Below are 26,532 nucleotides of genomic sequence, written 5' to 3'. Positions count from 1 at the left end.
AATATGTACTACAAAATGCAGTTTGTTGATAGTAGTATGTTTATATATGCCGAAATCAATCAGACTCTCTATGGAGAAGCCTGAAAAAACTAGAGCATTGGTTTAAAAAGTCTGTAAATATCAAATAATGGGACAAAACCTGACTAGAATCTACAAATTTCTTCTTGCAATGTATGTGATTGTGTGGTTGTGGAAAAACGTTATTTCCATGTGTTGAAAACTGGGTTTTCTCTGTCAGCCATATTGCAGTTCACATATCAAACCTTTTTTTCTTTTTATACTACATTCCCTTTTCAGCTTCATGGTTCCTTTTTGTACAGATGTTTCGCTTCGTCGCACAACTCCTTCGAGACGGGCAGCTCTTCTCATGATTGAAGCGTCGGTTATTTGTTGTATTTTGAGCCGAAAACATCAAATGAAACCTAAAAATGATGGCCTCTGCGCGAGCTCTCGGACTGGCGTTTAACGGGCCTCGCCTCGACCGTTTACTGGCGGAACGGCGCATATTTCTGCTCCTCTGAGCTGGCATTTTAATGTGAGCGGCGTCGAACTCAAAGCAAAAGCTCCGGTTTAAGCCGGTAATGTTCTTGCTGGGCTTTATGAAGAACACACGTTACCTCTGGATATATTGGCGGCTGTAAAGCCGTTGTTTATTGGGAGCTCAGGTTGTTTTTCAGACGGTTCCTAACAACAGTAGTCCAGAAGGAGAGCTAGAAAGAGTTTAAAAGCTTTACTTGTTGTTTTCTCTAGTCTGAGGAAGAGCAATGATGAAGAGCTGGCCGACATTATGAAGTTAAACATTATTCAAGCTAGGTCAGTTGTTGTAAAGTAAATGTATGTCAATAGAGGTACACCATGTGTAGTGTAAGCTCCTTAAAGTAAGTAGATGTTGTTTGTGTGCTCTTTAGTGAAACTGTGTCTATTAAATTGTGATTTTGGCAATGAAATATTGTTGCTTGGCTACCGGAGTACACCGAAAAAATACAGAAATACTATTAGTGTGCCTGTAAATACACATATACAGGTGTTAGTGGTGCAGGTAAAAATAGAATAAAATAAAACAATTCTAAAATGAATATTATACAAATAAAATATATTGGGGCACCAATAAAAGCAACATTGAACTTAGCATTTGGCTGCTTAGCAAACGTCGGCTAATAGCACATCAAGTAGCTTTGCAGACAACTTTGGAAGTGTGACATTCCACTGATGCCCCTAAATAAAATCCAGTTTGTGCCCATTGCCCTCCTGAAGCTGTATAGCCTGCAGAATGACCCTAACGATGCGGCGGTGCGTTTCCTCCTCCATCAGGAGCTGCGGTGCCGCGAAGAGGAGCTGAAGCGAGCGGCCCTGGAGCAAAAGTCCCACGAAGAGTTCCTGCGGCAGCGCGAGCAGCAGCTGGCCCAGTGGGAGCAGGACGTGTTCGAGCGCGAGCTCAGCCTCCTCATCCTCCACCTGAACCAGAACCAGGAGAAACCCAACGTCAAGAAGCGCAAGGGCACCTTCAAGAAGCACAAGCTCAAGAGCAAGAACGGCGAGAAGATCAGCATGCCACAAGGTATTTCCGTCTTTGTGTGCTTTTTTGGCTTTTAGAGCTCGGTTTTATTGAAAACGCAAGCTTCAAACTTTGAGTCACCTTGCAAATAAGGGTTCTTTTGCATCATATCCAGTGAGCGTGGGATTAGAACCGTCACTGTCCCGACAATGCTTTGATCGCTTTGAGCAGCGGTTTTCTCTAGAAACCTAGCCTGGTGCTAGGGGCTTTAGAGCTGTCCACCAACAGCCCAACATGTTTTTGTGTTAATAAATGTTAAAAAAAATTCAGAAGTGCAGGAGCAGGTGCTGGGATGGTGCACAAAGGGGCACCATTGACCATACACGCCCCTTTGTGCACAGATCAGTGCGTCAACTATAAACCTAGCTTAGTCCGTCCTTACTGTCACTGTTACCTGTTTCTAAAACAAAAACCCTATTTAAAATGATCAAACAATGTTTAGCCTGGAGGCCCGTCAGGCTTATATCACACTGGGTTCACCAATGGCAGTTTTCAGGCCAACTACCAATATTTAAAGAACCCTGACCTACCGATTTCGATTTTGGCCAATACCCATTTTTTTGTCTGAAATATTACAAACTGTACCAAGAAAGTTGCTGAGTTGGTAACAGTGAGGTGACTATTGTTAACCATGACAGTCAAACCTCTGTCACGCCAGACAGAAGTTGATGTTTAATCCTTTGTTGAGATAGATAAGATCGGCTGCCCTTTTCAGTACCGGTCTCCCAAAATGAAGGAAATCTGGGGCTGATTTATCGGTGCACCCCTAGTTTTCTCCAGTATTCTCACCCGACTGCCTCGGCTGATGTGTCCTCTGCTGCGGCAGAGTCACGCAGCCAGCAGCAGTTCCCATCCAGTGCTTCGATGCGAGTCTGAGTGTATTTTGGGCCGAGCATGCATGCGTAAATGTGCCGTCTGTGTGTGCCTGTCGGTGTGTTTGTGTGTCGTGGTCAGCCCTTTTCCCAGCAGCAGTGGCAGCAGCAGGGCGGTGATGCGGTGGTGGTGGTGGGTGGGGGTGTAGGGGGTTGATGACAGGGGAGCGTGAGCCAACCACGCCTCAACACTTCCTGTCCATAGATATACTGGCCTCTCTCGCTTTGGCGCTTCCAGTCAATGTATTTGGCTCTTTCTTTTTAGATACCTTCCCTTCCCCTAAAGTCGGTGTTTTTGTTTTCCTGCGAGCCGTATCGCTCTGAAACCTTTTATTATTTTTGCCTTTTCATTTCCTGTCCGTGGCAGTTGTTGTTGTGCGTTTGTTCTGCTTGTCTTCCTCTTGCACTTTTGACTTGAAGTAATTGGTTTCAAACACAGTACGTGAAACTGTGATGCACTCTCAAAAATGTTTTAAATACATTTAATTGTTAGGTGTTGTAACAAAAAAGACCAACATTTTGAGCTACAGACTTAGTCCGAAGGTTCCTGCACGTCCAGCTGGTATTTACTGTCTTAAATCACGTCCCAGTCTCTTTCTCTCAACATTATATGTGGCGCAGAACTATAAAACATGCTCCACGGTCTCATCTCAAAAAGCAGAAGTCATGTTTCCTTGTAGCATGTTTCCCCACTTTAAATAAGATATTCTTTAACCCAGTGTGACCAAATCATAATCTGGATATGGTCAATTTTCCGCATTATGCCAACACTGTTTCTGCCATCTTCCCATGACCTTTTGCTTTGTTACTAATTTCATTTCTCTTTTACAGAGTAACATTGTTTCATTTTTTTTATTGCTTGTTTTGCATATTTGTCTCGTTCCCTCTTCTTACTACATGTTGAAGGTATCCACAGAATGATAGCCGTTAGTCGCGTCGCTTGAATTCACTCCAGTAATTGTTGGATTCCTATTAAAAGGTCTGGTCTGCTTTGTGAATAATTGTTTCAATGAATATAATGGTGAACATAAATCAGAGCAAAATAAACCCGCTTAAAGGATGAACTTCCTCAATCTGAGTCTCAGGACAGGAGCCTGAAATTGGATGTGAAGACTAAACGTTTAACATATTTGAATCCAAACTTTTTACCTTCCGAATAGTTATATTTTACTACCAGGCTGCTTTTAAATTGGCTACTCCATTTTTTTCTTTATTTTCCCCTGCTACTTAGTAGTTGGTGGCTAGTTTGCTGCTTAGCAAACTAGCCACCAAACTAGCAAAATAGCTAATTTGCTAGTTTGCTAGCAAATTAGCCAGCTTTCTAGCTGTTTAAGTAATTTGATCTAGCTAGCTAGCTAGCTAGGTAGTTGGTATTTGTTGACAGTAAATTATTATTTTGACATAATTTAAGAATAGCAACAAGTCTTTCAGTTATGATTTCTATGCAAAACCCCCATAGCGTCTTGAATTGCTGCTTCTCGCTGTTAGCAAACTGTTGTGCCTCGCTAGTTAAATGACTCTGGCTCTTGGATGAGTTTTTTTTCATTTGATCATCTCTGCTGTGAGTTGTCATGCAGTATTGTAACATTTTTAATTAAGTATGGGTTTTTAAAAGCAGAAAAGCCAAATATTCAAGGGGTAGTGTAGTGTAAAATAGTGCAGCTAAAAATCTGTTGGAAATCAGCTGAAATTGTTGACAAAAAAAAATAAAAAATGTTTCAACCTTTCAAACAGCGCCATGAATTGTATTAAGCTGCTTTGTGAATTTTTTAATCTTTTAAAAATGTGTGTGTGTGTGTGTGTGTGCAGATTTCATCCATAAAATTACAGTGCAGGCATCCCCAGGCCTGGAAAAGAGGCGGAACTCTCCAGATTTGGGTTCGGGCTCCTCGCCGTCCTTCGGCCCACGGTTTCGTGCGATCCAACGTGAGTGTAGTTATTTTCCCTCCCGTCTTTACTCACATCCCGCGTTGAAATATCTCTTGTTTGTGAACGCCATCTCCTTTGATGTTGTCTTAAACACTCGTCTTTTGTATTCCCCTTGTGTCCCTGTGGGCCTCCCGTAGCTCCCTGTCCTCTTTCCCTCTCTCCTCCCTGCTCTCTCTCTCACACACACCCTTTTCCATTTTCTATGGTCTGCTCCAGTCCAATTATTATCCAACTTCCTCTGAGCCGTTCAGCACTTCTTTTTTTTTATTTTCCCCAACTGTAGACCTCCTCGTTTCTTCTGTCTGCAGTTCCCACAATCCAGCAGGAGGGGGAGCCATTCAGCTATACTTCCTGTGCAGAAAAATAGAGACACACACGTGCTCCATTTTTTTTCTAGGATCTTTTAATGTTGTTTGTATTTTCTAACAGTGCCAAAAGGGACAATTTTAATAACAAAATAGTTGAAGGAATTTATATAACAGCTCAAATTGGAATAATAAAAAAAATTACCTGCAAAAGTGCTTTTTACATCTAATAGATTTATCACTTAATCATTAAGTGGTATGATTTTTTAATTTTATTCCTAAATGACTCTCTGTTACAGCGGGGCGGCCATTAAAATATGTTTAGAAGATATTCCTCTTAGAAGCCAGCAGTTTCTTTTTTCATCTCTGGATATTTTAGTGGAGAACTTTTATTTCTCTGCTCAGATCAGTTCCATTGTTTTATTATCATCTGACAAATGAGGTAATAAGGAAATCAAACCAGCCCAGGTTTTTTATGTCTCAGCTCTTTTTGTAATTTAGCTGCCTAGCTCAGCGATACATGTTGGAGGCTAGTGAGTATTTCTGCCACAATTTATTTTCTGCACGTTTGGGGCAGAAATAGATTAAGATTTTTGTTCTTTATTAGTTATTTCACTTTTTATTTCAAGTGTGACAGCAATAGTTACAACCCCAAGAGCCTTTTGGTTCAGCTGAACAGAATGGCCACAAAAGTGACATTAAGCAAATTAGCTTATTTGGACAAAATCAACAGTAGGATTTTTCTTTATTTACATAATAAAATAAACATTTTTATGTTTGTTTTTTTTGGTTTAAAATAAAGAAAATCAAACATTTACACAAGGAGAGTTTTGCTCTAACCCTGGAGGAACAGAACATTTTTATGTGGATGTTACACCACGAAAGAACATGTTTTAAAACCAAAAGATGTAAAGTATGAACTTTATCAAAGTTACTTTATTGAGAATGAATATTCCTTTCTTAGTGTCATTTTTGTGAAAATGTTTTGCGTAAAGCAAATGAGAACAACTTTTTAAAAAGATGTACTTTTACATAATGAAGCACTTTTTTTTTTTTTTTTTTTTTTTTTTTTTGCATTTTTGACAACAGTGGTTGGCCTAAAGAGCCACATGTTGCAGAATCTACCTCTAGCCCCTTTTACTAATGGAATCTCCAAAATATAAAAAATAAAGAAAATAAACCTCTAATGCACGTAAAAATATGGAATATGATGACGATGGGACATAAAAATATCCAAGTCAATTTTCAAAATTATGCATCGCCGCTCTTCAGGAAGGCAACCAGATTGCCTCTAATGTTACACAGTTTATCTACTGAGCCTTTTCAGTTCTGCTACTGAAATGAAAGGCAATTTTGGAGTCACAATAACAAGGTGCTCTACAGTTGCCATTATGACAGCTTTTCCCTCCAATATTTGGAGTGCGAGTCATTCTCCCGGACTGTAAGAACGTGGACTTACCTCTGCCCGGGTACATGCTGTGAATTTAGAAAAACTAAATTTGCCCGGTGTTCCTTCTCCTCCTCTGTTTACGTCGCGCCGCGGTTCGGAGGCCGGTCCTCCGGAAGCGTTCCCGTACTTAAACCCCACCCTGGAATCGGAAGACTGTTGCAGATTCCCCAGAGGTTGGCTTGATTCTTAACTGTGCGGCACTAATTGTGTTACGCATTACAGCCGAATTTGGATCAAACAGTGACAGCTGCTCACTCCATTTAACCTTGATGGTTAAATGGAGTTAACTGCCCCGCTTGTTATGTCATCATAGTGTAAATTGATATTAACTTGTGTTGTTTTTCCCTTCATACTTATGAGAAAGGGCTTGCTTTAGCTTCATTAGGTTTGTATAGAGCTTTAAAACTCCACATACAAGTTTTAATGTTTAAAGAAGTGCATAGAAAATGATCTGTTTCAGTTAGTCGTTTAAATGGATTACGTAATTAAGGCTAGTGAGTCTTTTTCTGTTGCTGTTGCTTTTTTTTTATTGTGTTATTTCACACCATGTGAACATAACGAGGAAAGCAAGCTAGCAAGTGTCGTTTTGAAAAGCCAACACTCAAGAAAATGCAGAAACTGCAGCTAAAATTAGCATCCGCCAAAGTAAGAAAAGGAAATGCGGTGGATTTCAAAAGTGTTCATACCTCTCTTCCAAATGTTGTCACATTGCAACCACAAATGTGAACATGTTTAGTTGGAAATGAATGTGAAAGACCAACACTAAGAAAAGATCAGAGTTGACCTGAATACATTTTTTTAAGGAAAAAAATGCAGAAAAACAATGTAAATCAGATTTGACAAAAAGAAAATCAGGAGATTTTTGTGTTTGTTTTGTTTTTCATTGGCCAGCACTAACCACTGCATATTTTAAGGAGAAACTCTTTCATCTGCATTTGTTTTAAATCAGCACTTAAATTAAGCCAAATTTCTGGAGAGAAAACACCAAAAATGTGTTTTTGTGTTTTTAAACTGTAGAAAGCCAGCTCAGTATCGCCCCCTTTAGGTCTAAAATCAGCGGCCCTCGAGGACTGGCGTTTGAGACCCCTGCCTTAAACATTGAAGTCGTATTTGATTTTTAAAGTTATTATTATTATTTATTTTTTAGAACAACTGAAGGTAACCTAGTTACTTTTTTGTGCTATAAAATGGCACTTTGTGCATGGAAAACATGTAACTCTGTCCCTTTCAAACTTTTAGCACAGTGACAGCTGTTGGTTTAGACATCATCTGTGTTACTGTGTTACTGTGTGCTGTTCACACTGCTGGCAGCGCAGACCTGTTGGTGTGAGGACAGCTGAGATGTGTCACTTGACAATATCAGTTATTCTTAGAGCTCAAGTCCCACCAGTTCCCCCTCTCCTGTGAACCATGTGTGCTTCTGACCAGTTGGAAGGTTGAGTGTCGCCATCGGCCTCGGAAATACAAAAGCAAGCCACAAAGTGTAGAAAAACTGTCGCCAGTGCAGATTAATTTCATCTCTGTCTCTCTCTCTCCCCATCTCTCCAGTCAGTCCCAGCGACAGCAGGACGTTTTGTCTGACCCCGGTCCGGTCATTAGAGGCCCCGCCTCACAAGCAGTCCAACGGAGACCTGAGGCTGAACCCACACTGGAGGCCCCAGAGCCCCAAGAGTCCCAAAAGCCCCAAGGTTCTGCGGCTGAGTCCCCAGGAAAGCAGGTACGCCGGGACTTTAAACCACTAACGTCCTACTTTGGTTCTGCTCGTTTCTTTTTTAACAACATGTATTTTAAACAACAACAGAAAAAATCACATATTACATACTTCAACAAACATAAAACAGTTTTAGAGCTGTGCTGCTCATGGTGGCTGCATATAGAAATGGCTTTGTTATGTCAGTTCTGGTTTGTTGTTTTTTTCAGACTTTTGTTCCCTCTGGTTTTGGATGGAGGCTGTGCAGCTGGAGGGAATTTTAGTTTGTTTTTATTTTGTTACTATGAGTAATAAAAGGTATTGTTTATACAACCAGGATATCAAAAAAACTAACTAAAAAAACCCCAACAAGCCAACAACCCTGAACTACAACCACAAATTACAGAGAAGAAGGAAGTTCAAATCTTCTCTTCCATCAATCATAATGGATGCTGCCTGGAAACTGAGCCTGATGAAATAACGGTCTTCAGTCAGAGGCCTCTTCTAATTTATTGCATCACTGACTGCTACCGGAAATCCTTCCTTTCCTCCTTATTCCAGACCACAAACTTTCATTCGAATCTTTTGTCTACATCACCATATGACATGTTGATTTTAAACAGTAAATGAAATAAATAAATAACATTAAAACTGGAGATGCAGAATCCACTTTTTTCACTCCCGGTACGACGCAGATACCGATACAGAAGAGCAGAGCTGAATTGACTTGAAATATTTTTCCTGTTTTTAAACAGACATAACTGTGCTGAATTACAAATGGATCTGATACCTCTGCGCCTAAATACACCAACGGCGTCACAAGCTTGGTCAAACATGTAAACGCAGCATGTTGAATAGCACCTAATGTAAAATAATAATAAAGAAACTGAAATTGACAAAAACAGTAGGTTGTTAAACATGCAAAAACAAACTGCAACAAAACATCTTTCAACGGTTCAGAAAGCGCAATTAGGAATTCTAAATATAATGAATAATAAAGCATGATGTCGCTTAGAGAACAACACATAGAATTAGACTGAACAGAGTCTACCTTTATGGATCAAGCACATTGTCACCAAGTTTGTTTTTTTCCCCAATATTGCGACTGATACTGATATTAGTTGTTCTAAGATGTTCTGCTCGTCTGACTGTTTCCAGTTTATCGATGAGGGCCAAGCTGCTGGGGTTTGACAGCAACGAGAACGGAGACGCCATGGACGACTTCGAGGAGTACCGCCCCCCCACGCCGACCTCGGCCTCCACTCAGAACGGTAACGCCACCCTCTGGGCAGCACTATGTGAAATCGACGTTTTTTTAGCTTTACACCACGGAGTTTCAGAAAGAGCTGGAAGCTTTAAAGTGACAGAGTCCCAATTTCAAGATGTTAAGTTACAAACTCAAATTTTAACTCATTTTGAGTTTCTAACCACTGAAGTAAACAGTTACTTCACTGTACTAAAATGAAACTATGTGCCTGGAAACACATAATACTGCCCCTTTAAGACTCACCCAAGTCTGGCAGTGTGAATTAGAAACAGAAGCTGAATGAATAATAAATGCGTGGAGTCATTATTCTCTCTCACATCTTTTTCTTTTTTCTCTAAACTTTCTCTCTCTCACTATAGGCTCCTCGTCAAAGGACAGCCTCCGCCTCCCCCCCTCCCAGGGAGACTCTGGCAGTGAGGAGGGGGGCTACTCCCCGGCCGGCTCCCCGATGCCCGAGAGGGGTTTCCTCGGCGGCGCTGTCAAGAATACTCACCGGGCATTGCTAGGCTGTGGCTCCCTCTTGACCTCCGTGGCGTTGGGTCGGGGCTTGGACTTCCCACCCAGGGTTCCCCCTCGAACTAACCCCCCAGCCTCGGAGGAACGCTCCTCCTTCGAGCTGGAGATCTCCTCCCCCAGGCCGCTCATAACCGACCCCCCCGTGGTGGACGACCTCATCACCTTCTCCATCTCTGAGCCGCTCCCCAAGCCGCTGCTGGATTTAGCCCTGCAGTACCAGGAGCTAAAGCCGTTGCCCCTGACGCCGCCACCGCCCAACCCTCGCGAAAGGTCCGGCCCCCGGACGCCTCAGACGCACCACAGCGGCCCTCCGAGTCCGGGGACCCCACTGCAGCAGGACGGCGGCGTCCCGGCGGACTGGACCACTAGTTCTGGTTCCAGCAACGGAGAGCTGAGCACCGAGGCCTGGGAGCACCGACCCGACCGCAGGAGGAGGTCCAGCTACGGCCTGCACGCCTCCCAGCTGGGTCAGTGGGTTCATTTCCCCCAGACCGGGGCTCGGCTATCGTTATATCCTTGAGAGCCACATTTGCCTTTATTCACATAAATCATATCACACCTGATAGTCCGGTAGGCTCGTTGAATTGAGGATCAAAGTTGCAACATTTGTTACATTTTCCCCTCCCTGCATCAAGAGCCACTGAAAGGTCTTCTTCAAAAACCTCAGAAGGAGACACTTTCTGCTTCATGATATTGTGACGGTGTCAGATTTTAGCAGATTTTGTCGATGGCACAAGACAACAACTCATTTCTCCTGCTAACCCCCCCAAAAAACAGGTGTTTGTTTTGGTTTTATTTACCCAGAATGCCCTGCGCTCACGGCCAGATTTAAAAGGATAGGAGCTAATTTTGGTGCTCTATGTATTTTACTTCTATAAATGAAAAGACATTGGTGGAGCTCATCAGTGGGTGCAAGTAATCAACTTTACGTATTAATCCTGAAAAGATGTACTTTAATTTAGAATTAAATTTTTAATTACTTTTATCATTTGTATTCAAAGTTTACATTATTAAAACACCTCATTTGATACGGGTTGGTTAGTTTTATGTAGACTACAATTTTTATAAAACATGCATTTGTAAATATAAATGAAAAAAAATAAATCTCTGGAACGCCCATAAACTTGCCGCTCTGGGCTACTGCCCCTCTAAGCCCTTTTTAAAGTCTGGCCTAACCACTTCAAAAAATTATTTTAAAACCTTGACCTCGTTAAAAATAAATAAATAAATAAAATAAAATTTTGTATCAACTTAAGGATATTTGTTGTAATTTTTTATTTTTGTTTTTAGGTTTTAAAATAAGGAAAAAAACAAAACTTTTGCAGAAATGAGAAACGAACAATGATTTCCAATTTATAAAAAGTAGATCCCATACACTATCACCCGTACTTCTAGTGCGGAAAATCAATTTATTACATAAAAAAACTGTTTAAAGCAGCATTTGTTATTAATTTTACATGTGAAACATTAGTTGATTCTTTATCATTTTAAGGCAGAGTTATTAAGAGCCATTGCTGAAGATCCAGAAAACCTCCTTAGCCTGATCTAATAATAATTAGTCTATCTCTGCTGTTTTAAATCTCACTAGTGTCTTCTTTTTTTTTTTTTTTTTTTTAATTTGTCTTCTCCAGCTCTCTTCTCATTGGAAGTGCCATTTTAAATCAGCCGAGTACTTCCTTTAAGTACCTGCTCTTCGCCCAGATTGGGTTTCGGATTCGGGTTTTTAATTTAGCTCCGTGATTCATCTGCAACTCCTAACCGAGCTCGTTCCACCTGGCCGCGCACGCAAACCCCAATCCGGCTTTAACCTTGAGTCCCGTACCACCGCGGCATAACAATGTTTCCTCTCCACCAAACCCTCCCCCCCCCCACACACACACATACACACACATGATTCTCCTGGAATTATCATTGTCTTTGTTTTTAGTGAGAATTTTTGTTTCCATTTAGCAGCAAGGGGGATACTTCGTTGCTGCAGGAGCTTTTTCATTAGCATCAAAGCCTCTGCAGCCATTTGCATATCTCAGGTAACAGCTGGCCCTCGCTGTACTTTACTGCTAATACTGGCAAAGCAGAGCTATCAACCAGGGTTTTTTTAAAATGCTGGGTTTTTTTTTTTCCACTCTTCTGAGATTGGAGTTTTCTTTCATTGAATAGCGCAGGATGAGTGCAGCACATTGGATGGAACTGGAGCAGATTCCAGACTGCTAATCTGTCTGCTGGAAAGCTGGGCGGGTTTGTCTAAAACCGCTGCGCCTTTCAGTAACAGTGTTCACATTACGCATTTGATAACGTCGCTGCGCACGTTTTGTGCCACAGTCTTCGCCGTTTTCTCTCCGAGTTTTAGACCGACGCAAAGTAGCTCATAATGCATCGTCAAAATGTTTTTTTTTATAGTTGAGAAGATGAAAAGCGCAGCATGCATTTGTATTCAGATTCTCTGACTAGAAGTATTGTGAAGTTCCTTCCTTTTCTTGACAAAAAAACAAACAAACAAAAAAAACAATTGGTATCGGCCAAAATTGGAATCAGGCAAATCCATGAGGCCTGCTGAGAACATCTGGATTTATACTGACATTTTAGGAGATTCCACTTGACCAGATTTTAAAGGGAGATGAATGCAAATTCATGCAGATCTGCAGGGTTATCATTTGTGATGAAAACACATGAAATACACTATGAAAGCTCAAAGGAAATGTGCATGATGAAATATTTCAGACAGCTGCATCGATTTTCTTTACACCCATTTTCAATGTAAGCGACTCAATTTTGGCGCCCCCTTGTGGTAACACCCTGGTGTTGAAAACAGATCCGAATGATCTCCAAATTTTTTGGGTCACTTGAACTACATATCACAAAAACATACACACACTTACACAGTACACTCGCATCCTCAAAATGTCTTCTATAAACGTATCTAAATGTTAGGCCTTAAAATGTCTTAAATTTATTGTAAAAAGTGAGTTTGCCTTTAATATATGATGACAGTTTTTACATTTCGTTTTGACAGAAAGAACTATTTAATCTCGTATACTCTATGAATTTTCTTCTTGTGGGACTTTCCTGTTTAGTCGCACCCAGACTTCTTCATTGTGTGTGTCTGGACACGGCTGAGGCTGGCAATGCCACTGCTGTGGTAGTTCATGATTGTGGAGTACAAGTTTATCGCCAGTTGGTTGGGCGAAGTTTGTACATTCCAGTTATAGGGCTGAAATTCCCTTCACAATGGCCTTAAAAAGCCCATTATGAGTTGGGGAAAACCCTGAATTTCAAGACAAGAAAAAAAAAAAAAAAGACATCACACATCATTAACCAAGTGTGTTTTAGGTAAACAACCCTGATATGCTTGTTGACTGGATTGACGCAGGCGACAGACTGCCACATGGTTTTGCCTGGCAGCGTGCGCTTGAAAGAGAGATGCTTATTCAGAGGATTTTTCTCACTTTCTCCTTTCTTTTTAAAAAAAATATTCTGCTGCTCTTGTGTGGCTCCTGATTGCTCGTTCTTGTCAGCTGAAAAGCTCGGCAGCCTTTGAGGGTAACTGTTGATGTAAATAATGCCATTTGGCAGACGCGTCACATTTGGAAACAGCAAATGTTCACTCAGGGTGATTTATTCTGAGTTTAATGTTCTTGTCAGCGCCAATTTACACTTTGTCTGCTGCTCTTGCAGCTCTGTCAACTAGTTAAACAGCACCATGTTACACTTAATTGAGACTAATTACATCAACATTCCTCACTTGTAATTGCTCCATTTCTTTTTTTTTTCTTTTTTCGTGTTGCGGTATCGTGCTTTCATCTTCTTGGTTTTGATCAATGTCACTGCATAGGTTTGTGTTCTGAAGGGTTTTTGAACAGACTAAATCAGATGAGAGAGGTTTGACTGGAGCACTTCAACCATTAGATTCAGTTAAAGAGACATTTTTGCTATGCTCTTTGGTCTTGAGGGTATTTGTTCACTGACAAACCGGAGGAATTGACCGAACAGGACTTGGAACTGAATTCACTGACATCATTCTATTACAGATTTAATTTAAGGCTATCAGAGTAAAAACCTCCACTAATGTGCTAATAGCATACAGCTATATGTATATATTTTTTAAACATTTAATGCACGTAAGTTCTCCAAAATTAAAATTTCCAGATAAACTCTATAGCACTAATGCGTAAACGTTCAGATGAATAAAGTTTAACATCTGTTTTCAAGTTTTGGTTATGGACTGTAGTTAGCTGTTTATGTTCTCTATGTTTTCTCGCTAATAACCATTTCAAACAATAAAAAAAATCCGGGACCAAAATAATACACAGACAATAAAGAACAAGACCTAAACATAAATACAACCTTTCAGACCATTATAGAACATATAAATTATGTCAACATTAGATTGTTGTTGAAGGTTGTATCATTAATTTGTACTGAAGTTAACACTTTAGCATTAGCTTCAGATAAATGCCATGTTTGCATAATTCTTTCATGCTAGCAGAGCTTATGTTTATGATTAATGCTTTAGGGTTAGTACAACTAACTTTTTAGCTAGTATTGCCCACCAGTGCTGAATACAAATGCTAATAATATTTTTGTGACTTTGCTAGCAAATCATTTTTGATGTCACGTCTAATTTTCATGTTGATGTTCCACACTTAACGAGAGTGGAAAGTTTCTTTTTATTTGGGAATCTATTGAAGCGTAACTCTGGTTTGTTGTTTTGTTCCAGTTTTAGATCTCCCCCTATGCCAAGACACACTGGACTTTGAGGACAAGACCTCCGTACCCTACGCCCTCCACCCCAACCCAGCGCTTTGGAGCCCCAAAACCCGCCGTCTCGAGGTCAGCGTCATCCCCCGGCCACGCCCGTCTCCCATCCGGCCCCGCATCGACCCTTGGAGCTTCATCTCGGCGGGAGGCGCCATCTCAGCAGGGGGCCGCAGCCCCATCCGCTCAGACAGCCACGCCCTGGGCTACCAGCCCTCGCCCACCAACCCCTTCACCAGCTGCGACCCTTTCCCCTCTCCAGACTGCGACCCCTTCGCCCTCAAGGCGGACCCTTCCAGCAGCTCCGACGGTGCGCCACCCTTCGACCCGTTCTCCACTCCGTTCCCGACCTCCCGATCCGCCCCGTGCTCCACCAACGGCTCGCCCACTCTGCCCTCGTTCCGCATCGCACCCATCAACCCAGCGGACCCGGCCTTCATGGACCTGGGCTGGGCGGCCTGCGGCAAGCCTCTGGACGTGACCAAAGAGAGAGCCCACCCCCGCAGGACGCTGGGGCTCAAGCCCTTCAAGTCGCCAACGCAACTCAGAGACGATCGCTTCTGAATCCAAATCTCATTCCCAGTCGTGGATTATATGGAATGCAGACTTCATCCCAGCAATACCTGAGCGAGGATGGCCCCGCCCCCAACTTTTTCAAATTGACTGTAATTGGTGTCAAACATTTGTGCTACGTTTGTGCTGCTCAAATTTTAATTGATGTCAATAAATGTTTCTGGAGATCATCAAAGGTCAACCAGCCATGCCTCAGCGACAAAATCAAGCAAAATACGGCGTCTCAAACCATTTGTGCTCGTTTGTGCAGCACAAATTTTTGTTAGTGCCGCTATAATTTTTAAGATTTTCTTTTTTTTGAGTTTCCGAAGATCAACCTGCTCCTACCACCTCCGCACTAACAAAATCTAACTGTACTGACATGAATGAATTGTGCTATGTGTTTGTGCAGCTAAAATTTTAGTAGCACCAAATTTGTGAGAATTTTTTTGAAATTCTAAGTGTGAGGGCAGGAGCTGGGGGAACCTTTTGATGACCTCAAAAAGCATCTGGAATCATTTGCCTTTAGTTTGTTGGTGACCTAGAAATCTTAAAAATCATAGCGGCACAAACAAAAATTAACGCCGCACAAATGGAGCCCAGCTGATTGAAACCATTATGTTGTTTGATTTTGTAAGTGTGGAATAGCTGGTCGACTTTGTTGGCTTCTGGAAACAGTTATATCTTTAAAATGATGGCGGCACAAATGAAGATTTTTGCTGCACAAATGTTTGACACCAATTCTGTTTAATTTAAAGAAGGTGACGGTTGTGGGGCAACTTCAATCAGGTGCCAATGCAATTCAGTCCAGGACCATTTTCACTACTGTTTTTTTTCTTTTTTTTTTTTTGTTGGGACGAAAACTTGGAACCTTTCAAATTAAAACCCCACTGAGGGTAGGGAGCTGCAGGCATTGTAGTTCTTTCTACCCCAGCCTGGTGCTTTGGAGAGCTGAAAGCCAGGGGAAAAGGTGATACAATGGATTGTGGGAAAATCTGCCTGTGAACCAACGGCTGGTGCCAATTTCATTTTCCTTTTTTATTTTTTTGCCTGTGTCTCGTCTGTGTTACTGCTGTCCCTTTGAAGGAGCAGAATCCAGATCTGCAGCCGCATCTTGATCTTCTGTCATCCTGCTCCTATCAGCTGCTTTCATCTCCCCCCGCTTCTTTGAAGCATTGTGACAATGCAGAGGTGGATCAGGCCTTTTTTTTTTTTTTTTTTTTACACAGCTTCATCCTACAGACTGAAAGCAGTCAGGACAATGAAAGAAAATTGGAGTGCCTTATTTTGTGAAGTGTTTTTAATATATATATATCTATATCTCTTAAAGGTTCCCCTGAACCGTTTAGCCGGTGCGTTAGACAAGATTTGACCTAAATTTCCAGATCGTGTAAGAAAAGGAAAAAAAAAAAAAGAAGAAAATCAAATGCTTGTGAGTGTGCATCTGTGTCTCGTTGTTGGAAGAAAACTTCTTTTCTTTTTTTTTTTTTATAGTTTTGTTGCTTTATGGGAGAATCCACTCGGTAGATATTCCAGTCCGCTCGTGAAATCCAAAACGAAAACCGCGACCTAGGCGTACCCCCTCACCCCCCCATCCCCCCCTCCTCCTGCAGCAGTAGAAAGCATTCCAGTCACATTCCTCGGGAAATGCCAGGGATTGGACGGATCCACTGGGCTGGCAGGCGACACGGCGGCACAGGAAGCGGGACGGGGAGCCCTCCGTCGCCCCCCCAGCCTCCTCCACCCCTCCTTTCCCCTGCCAAAGAATGCCGCCCAGCGCTCGGACAAAAGGTGCTTACAAATAAGCGGTTTTGGGCTCCGCGCTGCGGCGGGCGGAGGCAGCAGGGATTCACATGCAGAGCAGCGCACAGAGCCTTGGTGGGAACACAAATACATTTTATTATTATGGGAGTTAAATAGAACTTGCTAAATGCTTGAGGGCTTTATTTAAAGAACGTGTGCAGCTTTCATAGAATCTGAATCTGGTTTTTGAGAACTTCATGCTGGTGGAGTTCTCAGTTTAAAGACGTTCTGGATGCAGCTCTAAGGAAAATTTTCCAATTAAGACAGCTCAGTCAGGGTTTTAGATTTTAATTCACTTTTTATATTTTTTTTTTCGTCACTGTGAAGCAGCTACATGACTTATTCTGGCATTTTGTAGAGGAATAAAAACGTATTTAATTTTGACACATTGCAAAATTCTCTCTGATGCTGCTTCTTTAAGGGAAAAGCACAGATCTTTGAGTGAAGGTTTTGAGATTAGAGTCAAAATTCTGAATTCTAAGAAAAAAGTCACAATTCTGAGATTTGAGTGAAAATTGTGATTTTAAAGTGGACATTTTGAGTTCAATGCCAGAATTTTGAGATTAATGTCTGAATTCTGACTTTTTCCAATTTTTGATTTGAAAAAATTTCTTGTTTTAAGAAAAAAAAAAAAAAATCAAAGTTTAGATTTGAGTCAATTCTGCAAAAGTCAGAGTTGTGCGATTAATCTGATTTCAGACCTTTTTTTTAAATTCAGATTTTCAAGAAACCCCCTCAATTCTGATATTAGTTAGAATTCTCTGAAATTCTGAAATTACTTTTTTCAGTATTCTGATTTTTCAGTCTGATTTTTTATTTTTTTTTTGTGGCTTTATCCTGTTGCTGCATACCGAAGGCATCTCTCCATAAGCTAACAAAACTTGGTAATTTTTTTGTAACTTCCCTACAAAGTTGCAAAATGACATCTTTAAACTTCAAATAACAACTTCATAGAACCTCAGTTCAAGAAATGTAAGCTTTAGGAAGATTGTCACCTATACTGAACTGATAATTACCACACAAACATTTCAGATTCATTAAAATTTTTTCATACAGTCCTAAATGTAAATCACTCTAATGTGTTTCCTAGCTTGGCCTTCTCAGACATTTCAACATCCTGCTGTCTGCAGCTCGCTCCTCTACTTGTGCCACCATGGAGTTGCCAAGCAACTAGCTGAGACGTTTAGGCCAAGTTACACAGTCAAATTGCTTGATTTTTGCTACTTTTGATCCGAGCCTGTCTTTGGTTGGCTTCATGCTTTAGGTCTATTTTTTGTTGTTTCCAATCGTTCTCATCGAAGTCTTACATCCCATTTGCATTCCATGTTAATGTTTTGTAGGCATTCCAAATCATTCCCACCAACGTAGCTTCCTGTTGACACTTGGATCAACTTATTGCACATCTCACATGCTCAAGACACTTTTCATAGGATTTCTGTGAAACCGCTGTGGGAAATGTTAATTTGCACCTGGAGCTGAATACCCCGCTGCAGCGAAGACGTCTTATCCTCAGCAGTGTGTTGAATATCAGAGTTACGATTCATACCAGCCTCTATGATTTACTTATTTCAAAATGGCCTCTTTATTACATGATTGTTTTGCGAGTGAGCACCTGAAAGAGACCCACTGATTTATAGCCGACAGTCTTCCTGTTAGCTTAACGTAATTTGAAATATGAGAAAGATTTTTGACCGGCTGTGTCACCGGAATGCATTTATGGAAAAGCTCAAATGAAATCACCGGTTTTATTGGAAGTATTTTCCTTTATATAAAATGATATAAATAATAATAATGTATTTACTTTTTAAATTCATAATGCACAACTGATGTTGGTTGCCCTTAATATCCAGTACTAGTCACATTTTTTTCGCTGGTTGCTGTAGTAGCTCATTTAGATGAGATTTGGACACAAATAAGAAAAATGAGGGGGGAAAAGAACCAGGCTGAAATGGTAAAAGTAAGTTCTAAATTAAAGCTTTATTTAAGACAAATAAGTAGCTTAACTGGACTTAAATACCTAACTAAAGAATGATTTTGTTAGCTGCCATGAGAGACTGAGTAATAGCGATTTCAGCTAACTGCCAGAGCTAATTCTTGCTTTAAAACTGTTTATTTTGTTTAAATAATGTAAAGTCATTACCAAACTGAGTTAGATTTATGCATAACTTTCTCCTGTGTGCCCCTGAGATACTTATGAGCCTCCTGAGAAGGGCGGGGGCAGCATAGCGCTAACAAAGTGATCAGATATTTGGGTAATTAATTAGCCCTGGCGATGCCGCGCTTTGGGCCAGAAGTGGGTCTGCTTCCTGCGTCGGCTCCCATCCAGATGCGTGTTGTGTCCTGTTTTCTTTTTATGAACGTGTGAAGTTTCAGAGCCCGTGTGAGCTGGGGTCTCCTCCCTTTCCGTTCCTTTTTGTTGTTCTGTGCCAGCGGCTGCAGCTGCTGACTGCACCGTTTCTTTATCGCCTTCGTTTCTGCTTCTGCAGCTTTCCCTCCTCACATCTTATTTACCTGGCCGTTCTTCACTTCTGCCTTGACTTCTCCTTACCGTCTTAGTTTTTGGGGCATTTTCTCATGAATAGTCCTGGTATCGGGGGAGCATTCAGTTCTGTAACACCCATGAAGTGCCAGAGGGTGGGAGAGGGAAAAAATAAAGTGGCATTTGTTCTAGGGCAGAGTCTATTAACTGTGGAGCAATTGTTTTCTTTTTGACACATTCTGTTCTGGTCCAAATCATTTACTGGGATTTCGAGTTATGTGCCATCCCACTGCTTCCTAACTCTAAAAGTTTTAAAGCTGTCTTAAATGGCCACAAGATTTGCTAAATGGCTGCCAGTTAGGAAAAGACAATTATCCCTAACGGTATGCCGTAACGGCTGCTGAAAGAAACGATCATCATGACAAATGGTTCCTAGTTATTTTGTACCCTGGATTTCCTATTTCATCTAAAGCTGCAAAACATAGCATTTTTTAAACTTATTTATTTTATTTCACATGGACGATGTGCAACATTTTATTAACATTTTAAACAGAGAGATGCATGGTACCAGGTTGTAGCAACTGGCTGATTACATCAACCTGTCCATGAATTTAACAGATCATAAATTTAGTCACCATCATATTGCATCAATATGTGCAATATCTCAGTCCCAATATTTTGGAGGTTAGAACATTTTCAGTGCCATGCATTAACACTCCACTTGCCAATAAAGTGTTCCTTTTGGATGTTTTTTTCGTTGTCCTTCACTAGCCACACCCGATCTATATCCACTGACCCTTTTCCATTAGGACCAACTTGGCAAGACTCGACTCAGTTCCAAGTGTTTTCCACTGGCCTACTTTGCTACTAAGCAAAGTACTTTGCTACTAAGCAAAGTAGGCTGAAAACACAATGTCAAACCCGTGTTGGTCACTAGTTGCGTCATGAGAGCAACGCCCTTAGGAGAATTACACCTAGTGAACGTATTTGGAGCGTTAAGGACAATGGCAACTCTGAAATCATCAATGTGGTGTACTGACGAGGTGCAGACATTTTGCGCTTGCGTCATATACAGATCAGGTTGGGGTACTTTTCGGACTCTTTGATAGCCTGTTACTCCACCCACACAAAGCTGGTCCCCAATTCTAGTGGAGAATGACTCAAACTGAGTGGAGCCAAGTCGAGCCATAACGACTTTCTAGTGGAAGAGGGCCAATAATGAACAAGTTTCTAAAGGAAGTTGGTAGACGAGTCTCAGAATTTCCTTGCGGTTGGACAATAAATCAATAATGATATCAAAGTAGACACGTGTTCAATAGCAATAAAAAAAAAAAACGTCTAATAGCATTTTAATAATTTCACTGAACTCCCATCCAGAACCAAACAGCATTCAGGGGGATGTAGGCCACCTCTCACGGTCAGCTAAGACAGTTGGGCGCCATCGATTCACTCACTCTTTAACCAGATAGTGAGTGAGTTATTCAACTGGTTATACAACCCGTAAGTTACGCAGCAGCAGTTTCAGATTTAAGTTAAATAGGGTATGAATTGAAATCCCAGAAAAGTCAGTCATGAATTGACCAAAACAAAGATCTAAAACAGCAACAGAAGGAACCAACCAACTCCCAAAACAGACATGTTTTGTTTTACTAACTAGTTAAAAGTGAATAGCTAAAATGAACCAAGCAAACAAAATAGAAAGACGTAGAACTTTGATTGCAAGTGAATACTTAATGCCTCGCCTCAGCATGTCAACACGCTAAAAGCAGGTGCCATCTTATGATAGTCGTTACCTTTGGGCGGCTGCTGTTTTCATTGATCAAAAAAGTGCATCGAGGAATCTGAGATGATTGAAATGTTTGGGGAAATTGCTTCAGTCACAAGTTTTCCTGTGTGATGTATCCTCTTCCAGCTGTCATTCAGCAACCTGCCTTGGCTAGATTTGAATTTTCCTTCAGAGATTTGGTTTTGGAAAACATTTCTCGTCGTTTTCTATTTAATAATTGAGGACCCTAAAATATGACTCGAAATAAAAGGAGTCTCTTGTGCTTCTCACAGATGATTACTTTCCTACCTGCAGTCAGAGGGGGGAATGTTTTTCCTTCTGGTAATCACTTCTGTTGCGGATTGACCCAGAATGAATAAGCACTTATTTTTGCACACACACACATAAAAAAAAAAAAAAAAAAAAGAAATACTCCCCACACTCGCTTTCCCTGAACTTGGTTTTCTAATTTGCTAGCTGTGAGCAAAAGGCTTGACACATTTTATTCAGGATGTCTTTGACAGGAATGTCTGATTCTTGGTTTTGGCTGTCAGATTTAAGAAGCGTAGCTGCCATTCGTCGCCCCTGAGCTGACAACCTACGCTTCGACAAGAAAGTCCTGACGAGTCTCTGCGCGTATAGGCAGCAGGCAGTCCGTCACCACAAGTCACTGTCCTGAGTGCAGCTGACAGGTAGCCAAGTCCCTCCGGCCCCATTTGACAAACTTCATTTAAAGACTTGCCCGGACCATTTACAGTAATAACTAAATGCAAAGATGGCCAGTGAGTCACGTGAAGAAAATCAGTAGAGAAACCCTTTGAGACTACTTGTTACAATTGACTGTTACAAAATGAAATCTTGGTTAACTTTATCCGAAGTTTGTTTATTGGATCTGCTAAAAGTCATGTTTACATTCATGCTTATTTTTCCCTTATTCATGCTGTTGAAGTATTTTCCTTAATAATAAAATAACAAGTCTTATATTTAGTTTTTTGGTTCAATAATACTGTGTAATATAATATTATCAAATTTAGTTTGATTTATGCATAACTTCCCACTGTGTATCCAATTCTAGTGATATTTTTTGATGGGCGCTATACGTCACAATTTAAACTGAGGTTTGTGCTAATTTCTAGATTTGCATACATAAGAAAAACTAAAAATAATAAACTAGGCTTAATTATTTTTGATAAAGCCATGAAGTCAACATAAGAAATGGAAAAAGGTAACTAAACAATTTTTATGCTGGCTTAGCTTGATTAACTTATCAATTTCAGCTAGCTGCCAGGGCTAGGATTAAAATAATTTAAAATGTTTTTTTGGTTTTAAAAAAAAAAGAAGCAGGATTTATTTATATGTTCCCACTGTGTAATTCTTCTTTTTCTTGTTTTTGTTTTTCCTGAATTATAAATCTGTCTGTGTCGGTAGCTGGTTTGTGTTTTCCCATCTTCTAGTTTCTGAACACCATGCAGACACAATCCAATTCACTTCTTTGTCAAAACAGAAAATAGACAGGGTAAATAACATAAATCAATGTTCTGTACGGAACTGCAACAGCATGGTGGGATGGTGATGGAGGTAGGAAATATATTAATTTAAAGCCTTCGAGGTAAACTAACCAAGCTGTGGAACAACAACAACTAAAAAAAAAACACGTGAACTTTTGTCAGTGAGGTAGGGAAAATAAAATAGATCATTTGAATTTCTAAAGAGGTGAGGAAGAACATTGTGCCCTTAAACATGGCAGGTTTCTGCAGCGTGGCTTAAAATGTTCTTATTTTTTTACCCAACAGTTGCATTTCTCCAGGGAAAATTAGAAGCAGTTCAGTAAGACTGGATTCAAACCGCTCCAATTCAGTTTTTACTTTGGCAAGCTAGTTATTGTTTAACTCCTACAGTGGCTCTCCATTTATCACTGGCAGTTTTCTTTTGTTTGCTTGCGGTCAATTAGGTGGATGTTCCAAATGCGTGGTTTTCTGGCTTGCTATAATTGCTTCTCAGCTTCCTGTCTACACCAGAAACATTATTTAGCGTTTACGAAAGTGAAACACCTGGCCAGACCGTTGTTTGGCCCCATTAGACCGGCACCAAATGATTAAATCTGACCTTTCGCTGACCGTTCAGCGACGGCAGAACCCCGGCGGGGGATGCGGACAAAAGCCCAGGTCGGCGAGAGATCGCCAGCAGGTGGAGAAGCTTAATGCTCGCCCTCTGAAAAAAAACTGTGAATATTATTTCAAATTCTTTTGGCGCGGGCACCCAAGGTCACAATCTGCTGTCCCCTTCTCTTCCAATAACAATGAAAACAAAATGAATAGGAGCCGCGAAAGAAAGGCCGATTGGTTTCCAGGAGCAGGGCGCCGGCTCCTGCGGACAACTGGCAGCGTGTCTGGAAAATAAACACAGATTTCAGCGAGGTTATCAAGTCCGAGGCTCAAACACGCTTCCCTCATTGAGCTCAACAGCATGCGGCCGCTTGCTCGTGATTATTGCTCCGTCTAGTTACTGACACTCAATTACCTTTGTCATCTTCCTCTCTTGCAGAAGCTATTCAGTTTGTACATTTCTGGGGGTTTTTACAGCGCTGCTGCAAATCAATTTGGCTGAATGAACTCTGATCGGCCCTTAGATATGGAGGTGCTAAATGATTTATTACCGTTTGCTTCTACAGATAGATGATCTTTTCAGCCTTTCTCTTGTTCATTTGATAAACCAATACAGATCACAGTTCATAGGCAATCTCTTTCGATCATTAAGAGGACTGTAAAAAAGCATTTCCCCCCCTTTTCGCTTGGTTTGGTTTGAAATGCTAATCGTAATGTGTAATTCAAAACCTCTGCTCATTCAGCTGCAAAGACTGTATGAAATAATCATCGTCTCCTGTAAATCCTGCCAGTGTGGCTGATTGCAAGCTTTTAGCAAAGACAATTTATCTACAAAAAAACTGACAGTTATTCCAAAAAGCTTGATCAGCGTGTCACCAATGCAAACGTAAGACTTTTTTAAGTCTTACGTTTAAGAATGAAATTTAAGACCTGTGGCTCTCTAGAACTGTACAAATGATGATAAGTAAACTTGCACTAATGGCTGGCTAGCTGGCTATCAAACTATCAGCTAGTTAGCGGTAGCCTCAACTGCCTCAATGAAGATGTCTAATCTTTAGCCTGACAGTAAAGTCCCACAAGTAAAACAAAATATATATGCAGTACAGACCAAAGGTTTGGACACACTTTCTAATTGAACTCAATTAGAGTTCAATTATTGAACTCTAATTGAACTCAATTAGTTGAAATATATTTACCACAACAAAATTTAAGACCTTTAAAAAAAAGTATATTTAGGACTTCTTAATGGTGTGCCGACATGGTTAATGGTTGTCGCTGCCAAAGACGAAACAACTACTTTCCCGATTTAAGAAATATTAGATTTTTCCCAAATTTTGGACTTGACTTCTTTTTTTTCTCCTTATCCTCCCTTCACAAATTATTTTTTTCTTGCACTCAGGTGTTCTTCGGTGTTCAAATCACCTTGACGCTTTCAATAATTACATTTCGAGTGTGACCAGCAAACAGTGTAAATCTCTAATCGGACGAGTGCTCCATCACAACACTGCGAGAGGAAGCCAGGAAGTTTGTAACCGCTTTTCCTCTGAGCGCTAACTTGTTTTAACTACTGGCAAATTATCCCAATTATTATCATGTAAGGCATTTAAAAGTAATTAACAGAAGCCTGAGAGTATTTAGCAGTGGGTGGTCTCTTTCAGGTGTTCATTAGAGCTGAACTCCCAATGATCCACAGATGCAATTTGCAAGGTTTTGGTTGGAACAAATCCCCGTGACTCAGATGTTTCACACTCGACCTCTAATGGGTTTTTAAAAAATTTTTTATTTTTTTTTACTTTCCTGCTCACGGTTTTTCCATACAGCGGTCAAAAAGGATATTTATGACTGGCCACCTTCTTAAACACTGGATAGAGACTCTTTCGAGGTGACCGTTGACGCAGTCTACTTTAAGATGATAGATGCTTGTTTTAGGTTTTCACTGGACTCTTGACGAGGCATGCTTTTGGGTGCTTCTATTCCTTCATTTTTAATGTAAAATGTTTTCACTGCAGGGTGCAGTCAAAGAGTTTCTTTGCCTTTTGAGGATTAAAAGTTGAGCTGTTTAGGTAAAAATACGCAGAAACTTCAGCCTAATGTTTCTTTGGGGCACCCAAACTTCCAATTTTATGTTGAACTGCTTTTTTTTTCACTCCTCTTTTCTTTTTCCTTTTTTTTTGGATCACAAACATGCGTCAGCTCTCCTTCTGCCTACTGTTGACCATCTTTAAAGACTTCGCAGGCCTTCGTGCTTTTTCAAAAATTCTCAATTATTATTATTTTTTTTTGTGAAATCTCGCACTGGGCTGGGCCTGAATCATCTGTTTTTACTGTGCGTCAAGAGTATTATTTCTGTATGCAGTATGTGAAAGTGTTTTTATTTCTTATGACTATTATAATGGGTTTTAACCTGTGGAGAGGAACAAAAAGCTGAAAAAAAAAAAAAAAAGAAGAAACGACCAAATAAAACGTAACACTCCTGACTCGCCTGCGACTTTTATTGTTGCGAATACGGCCGGGAGGCTTTTATGATTCGTCCGTTCTTCGAACATAAAAACAGTGTGAAATTGCTGCCGTTTGATTTGAACTATTGTCAGTGTGGTCCGCGACAATTTTTCAGCACTCCACTGCCATGTTAGACATCAATTACAGAGTGGGACGCCTCCCGCTGTCCCCCTTCGCACTGACAATCGCAGGCTGGAACGAATGTGTTGTTTGTTTGATGACATCCTCATAAGAATTATCTGTCGCAGCAATTATTTTGTTTGGAAATAGCACTTTTCACATCATGCCAAGAAAGTGGGTTTTCTTTTTTCTTTTTTAATTAAATATGAATGCATGAGGTTTGTGTCTGTGTTTGATGTGTTGTTGAAAAAAGGTGAAGAAGTCTGATCCTGACGGACACCTGAAATTGTAAAATCATAATTCACCCAGTAAAAGAGGCTTTTCGCTCCATGTCAAGGGACTGCAAAATCAATCTCTTGCAAAGGTTTTTGCCAGAAACACAAATGTGATTTCAGGTTGAAATATTTTCTTTGTTATTTTTGTTGCTTCTGTTGTAGATTAAAGAACCAGTTCTTTTTGTAGAAGACGCATCCCAATTTACACAAACAGTAACATTTTATATTTAGAAGCACCTTGTCTCTGGATTTGAAACTTCCCTGCCATTTGTAAAGAAACGGTCAATATTTAACATTAATAATTTAGGTTTGTTATATGAGGGAAAAAAACATAATTCACTTTTCTTTTTTTACCATGTTATTGATTTATAAATGTCAGTCTCAAACTGACTGCTCTGTGTTAGCGAGCTAAATATCTTCAAACTGAAGCTAAATATTCAGTTTGAAGCTAAATATTTTTGCCTTCAGTTTAGGGTCTAAAGTGAATATTTAGCAAGATAGCTTGTGGAGAAGTATTTACTTTACAAACTAATTACTCAAAATAAAGTATTTAGTTTGAAGTTATAATCAACTAAATAAGCTAAAGAGTTAGCTTAAA

The 26,532-nt window shown here is 40.5% G+C and overlaps 1 protein-coding gene across 1 annotated transcript in view; it reads left to right on the top strand.

Moving 5' to 3' along the window:
* The window catches only part of LOC122820522 (mitogen-activated protein kinase kinase kinase 11), a 52,009-nt gene extending 26,492 nt beyond the window's left edge, over nt 1-25,517 (top strand). Inside the window, exons 5-10 of the mRNA XM_044098007.1 lie at nt 1,312-1,558; nt 4,237-4,353; nt 7,660-7,828; nt 8,960-9,072; nt 9,428-10,051; nt 14,299-25,517. Coding sequence (XP_043953942.1) covers nt 1,312-1,558; nt 4,237-4,353; nt 7,660-7,828; nt 8,960-9,072; nt 9,428-10,051; nt 14,299-14,900 — 1,872 coding nt within the window. The 3' untranslated portion in view covers nt 14,901-25,517. The remainder of the gene's footprint in view (nt 1-1,311; nt 1,559-4,236; nt 4,354-7,659; nt 7,829-8,959; nt 9,073-9,427; nt 10,052-14,298) is intronic.
* The last annotated feature ends 1,015 nt before the right edge of the window (nt 25,518-26,532 follow it).

This window comes from Gambusia affinis, linkage group LG18, assembly GCF_019740435.1.
Source record: "Gambusia affinis linkage group LG18, SWU_Gaff_1.0, whole genome shotgun sequence".
Taxonomy (NCBI): domain Eukaryota; kingdom Metazoa; phylum Chordata; class Actinopteri; order Cyprinodontiformes; family Poeciliidae; genus Gambusia; species Gambusia affinis.
Note: the sequence above shows the minus strand (reverse complement) of the source record. Positions and strands in the feature narration are given on the sequence as shown.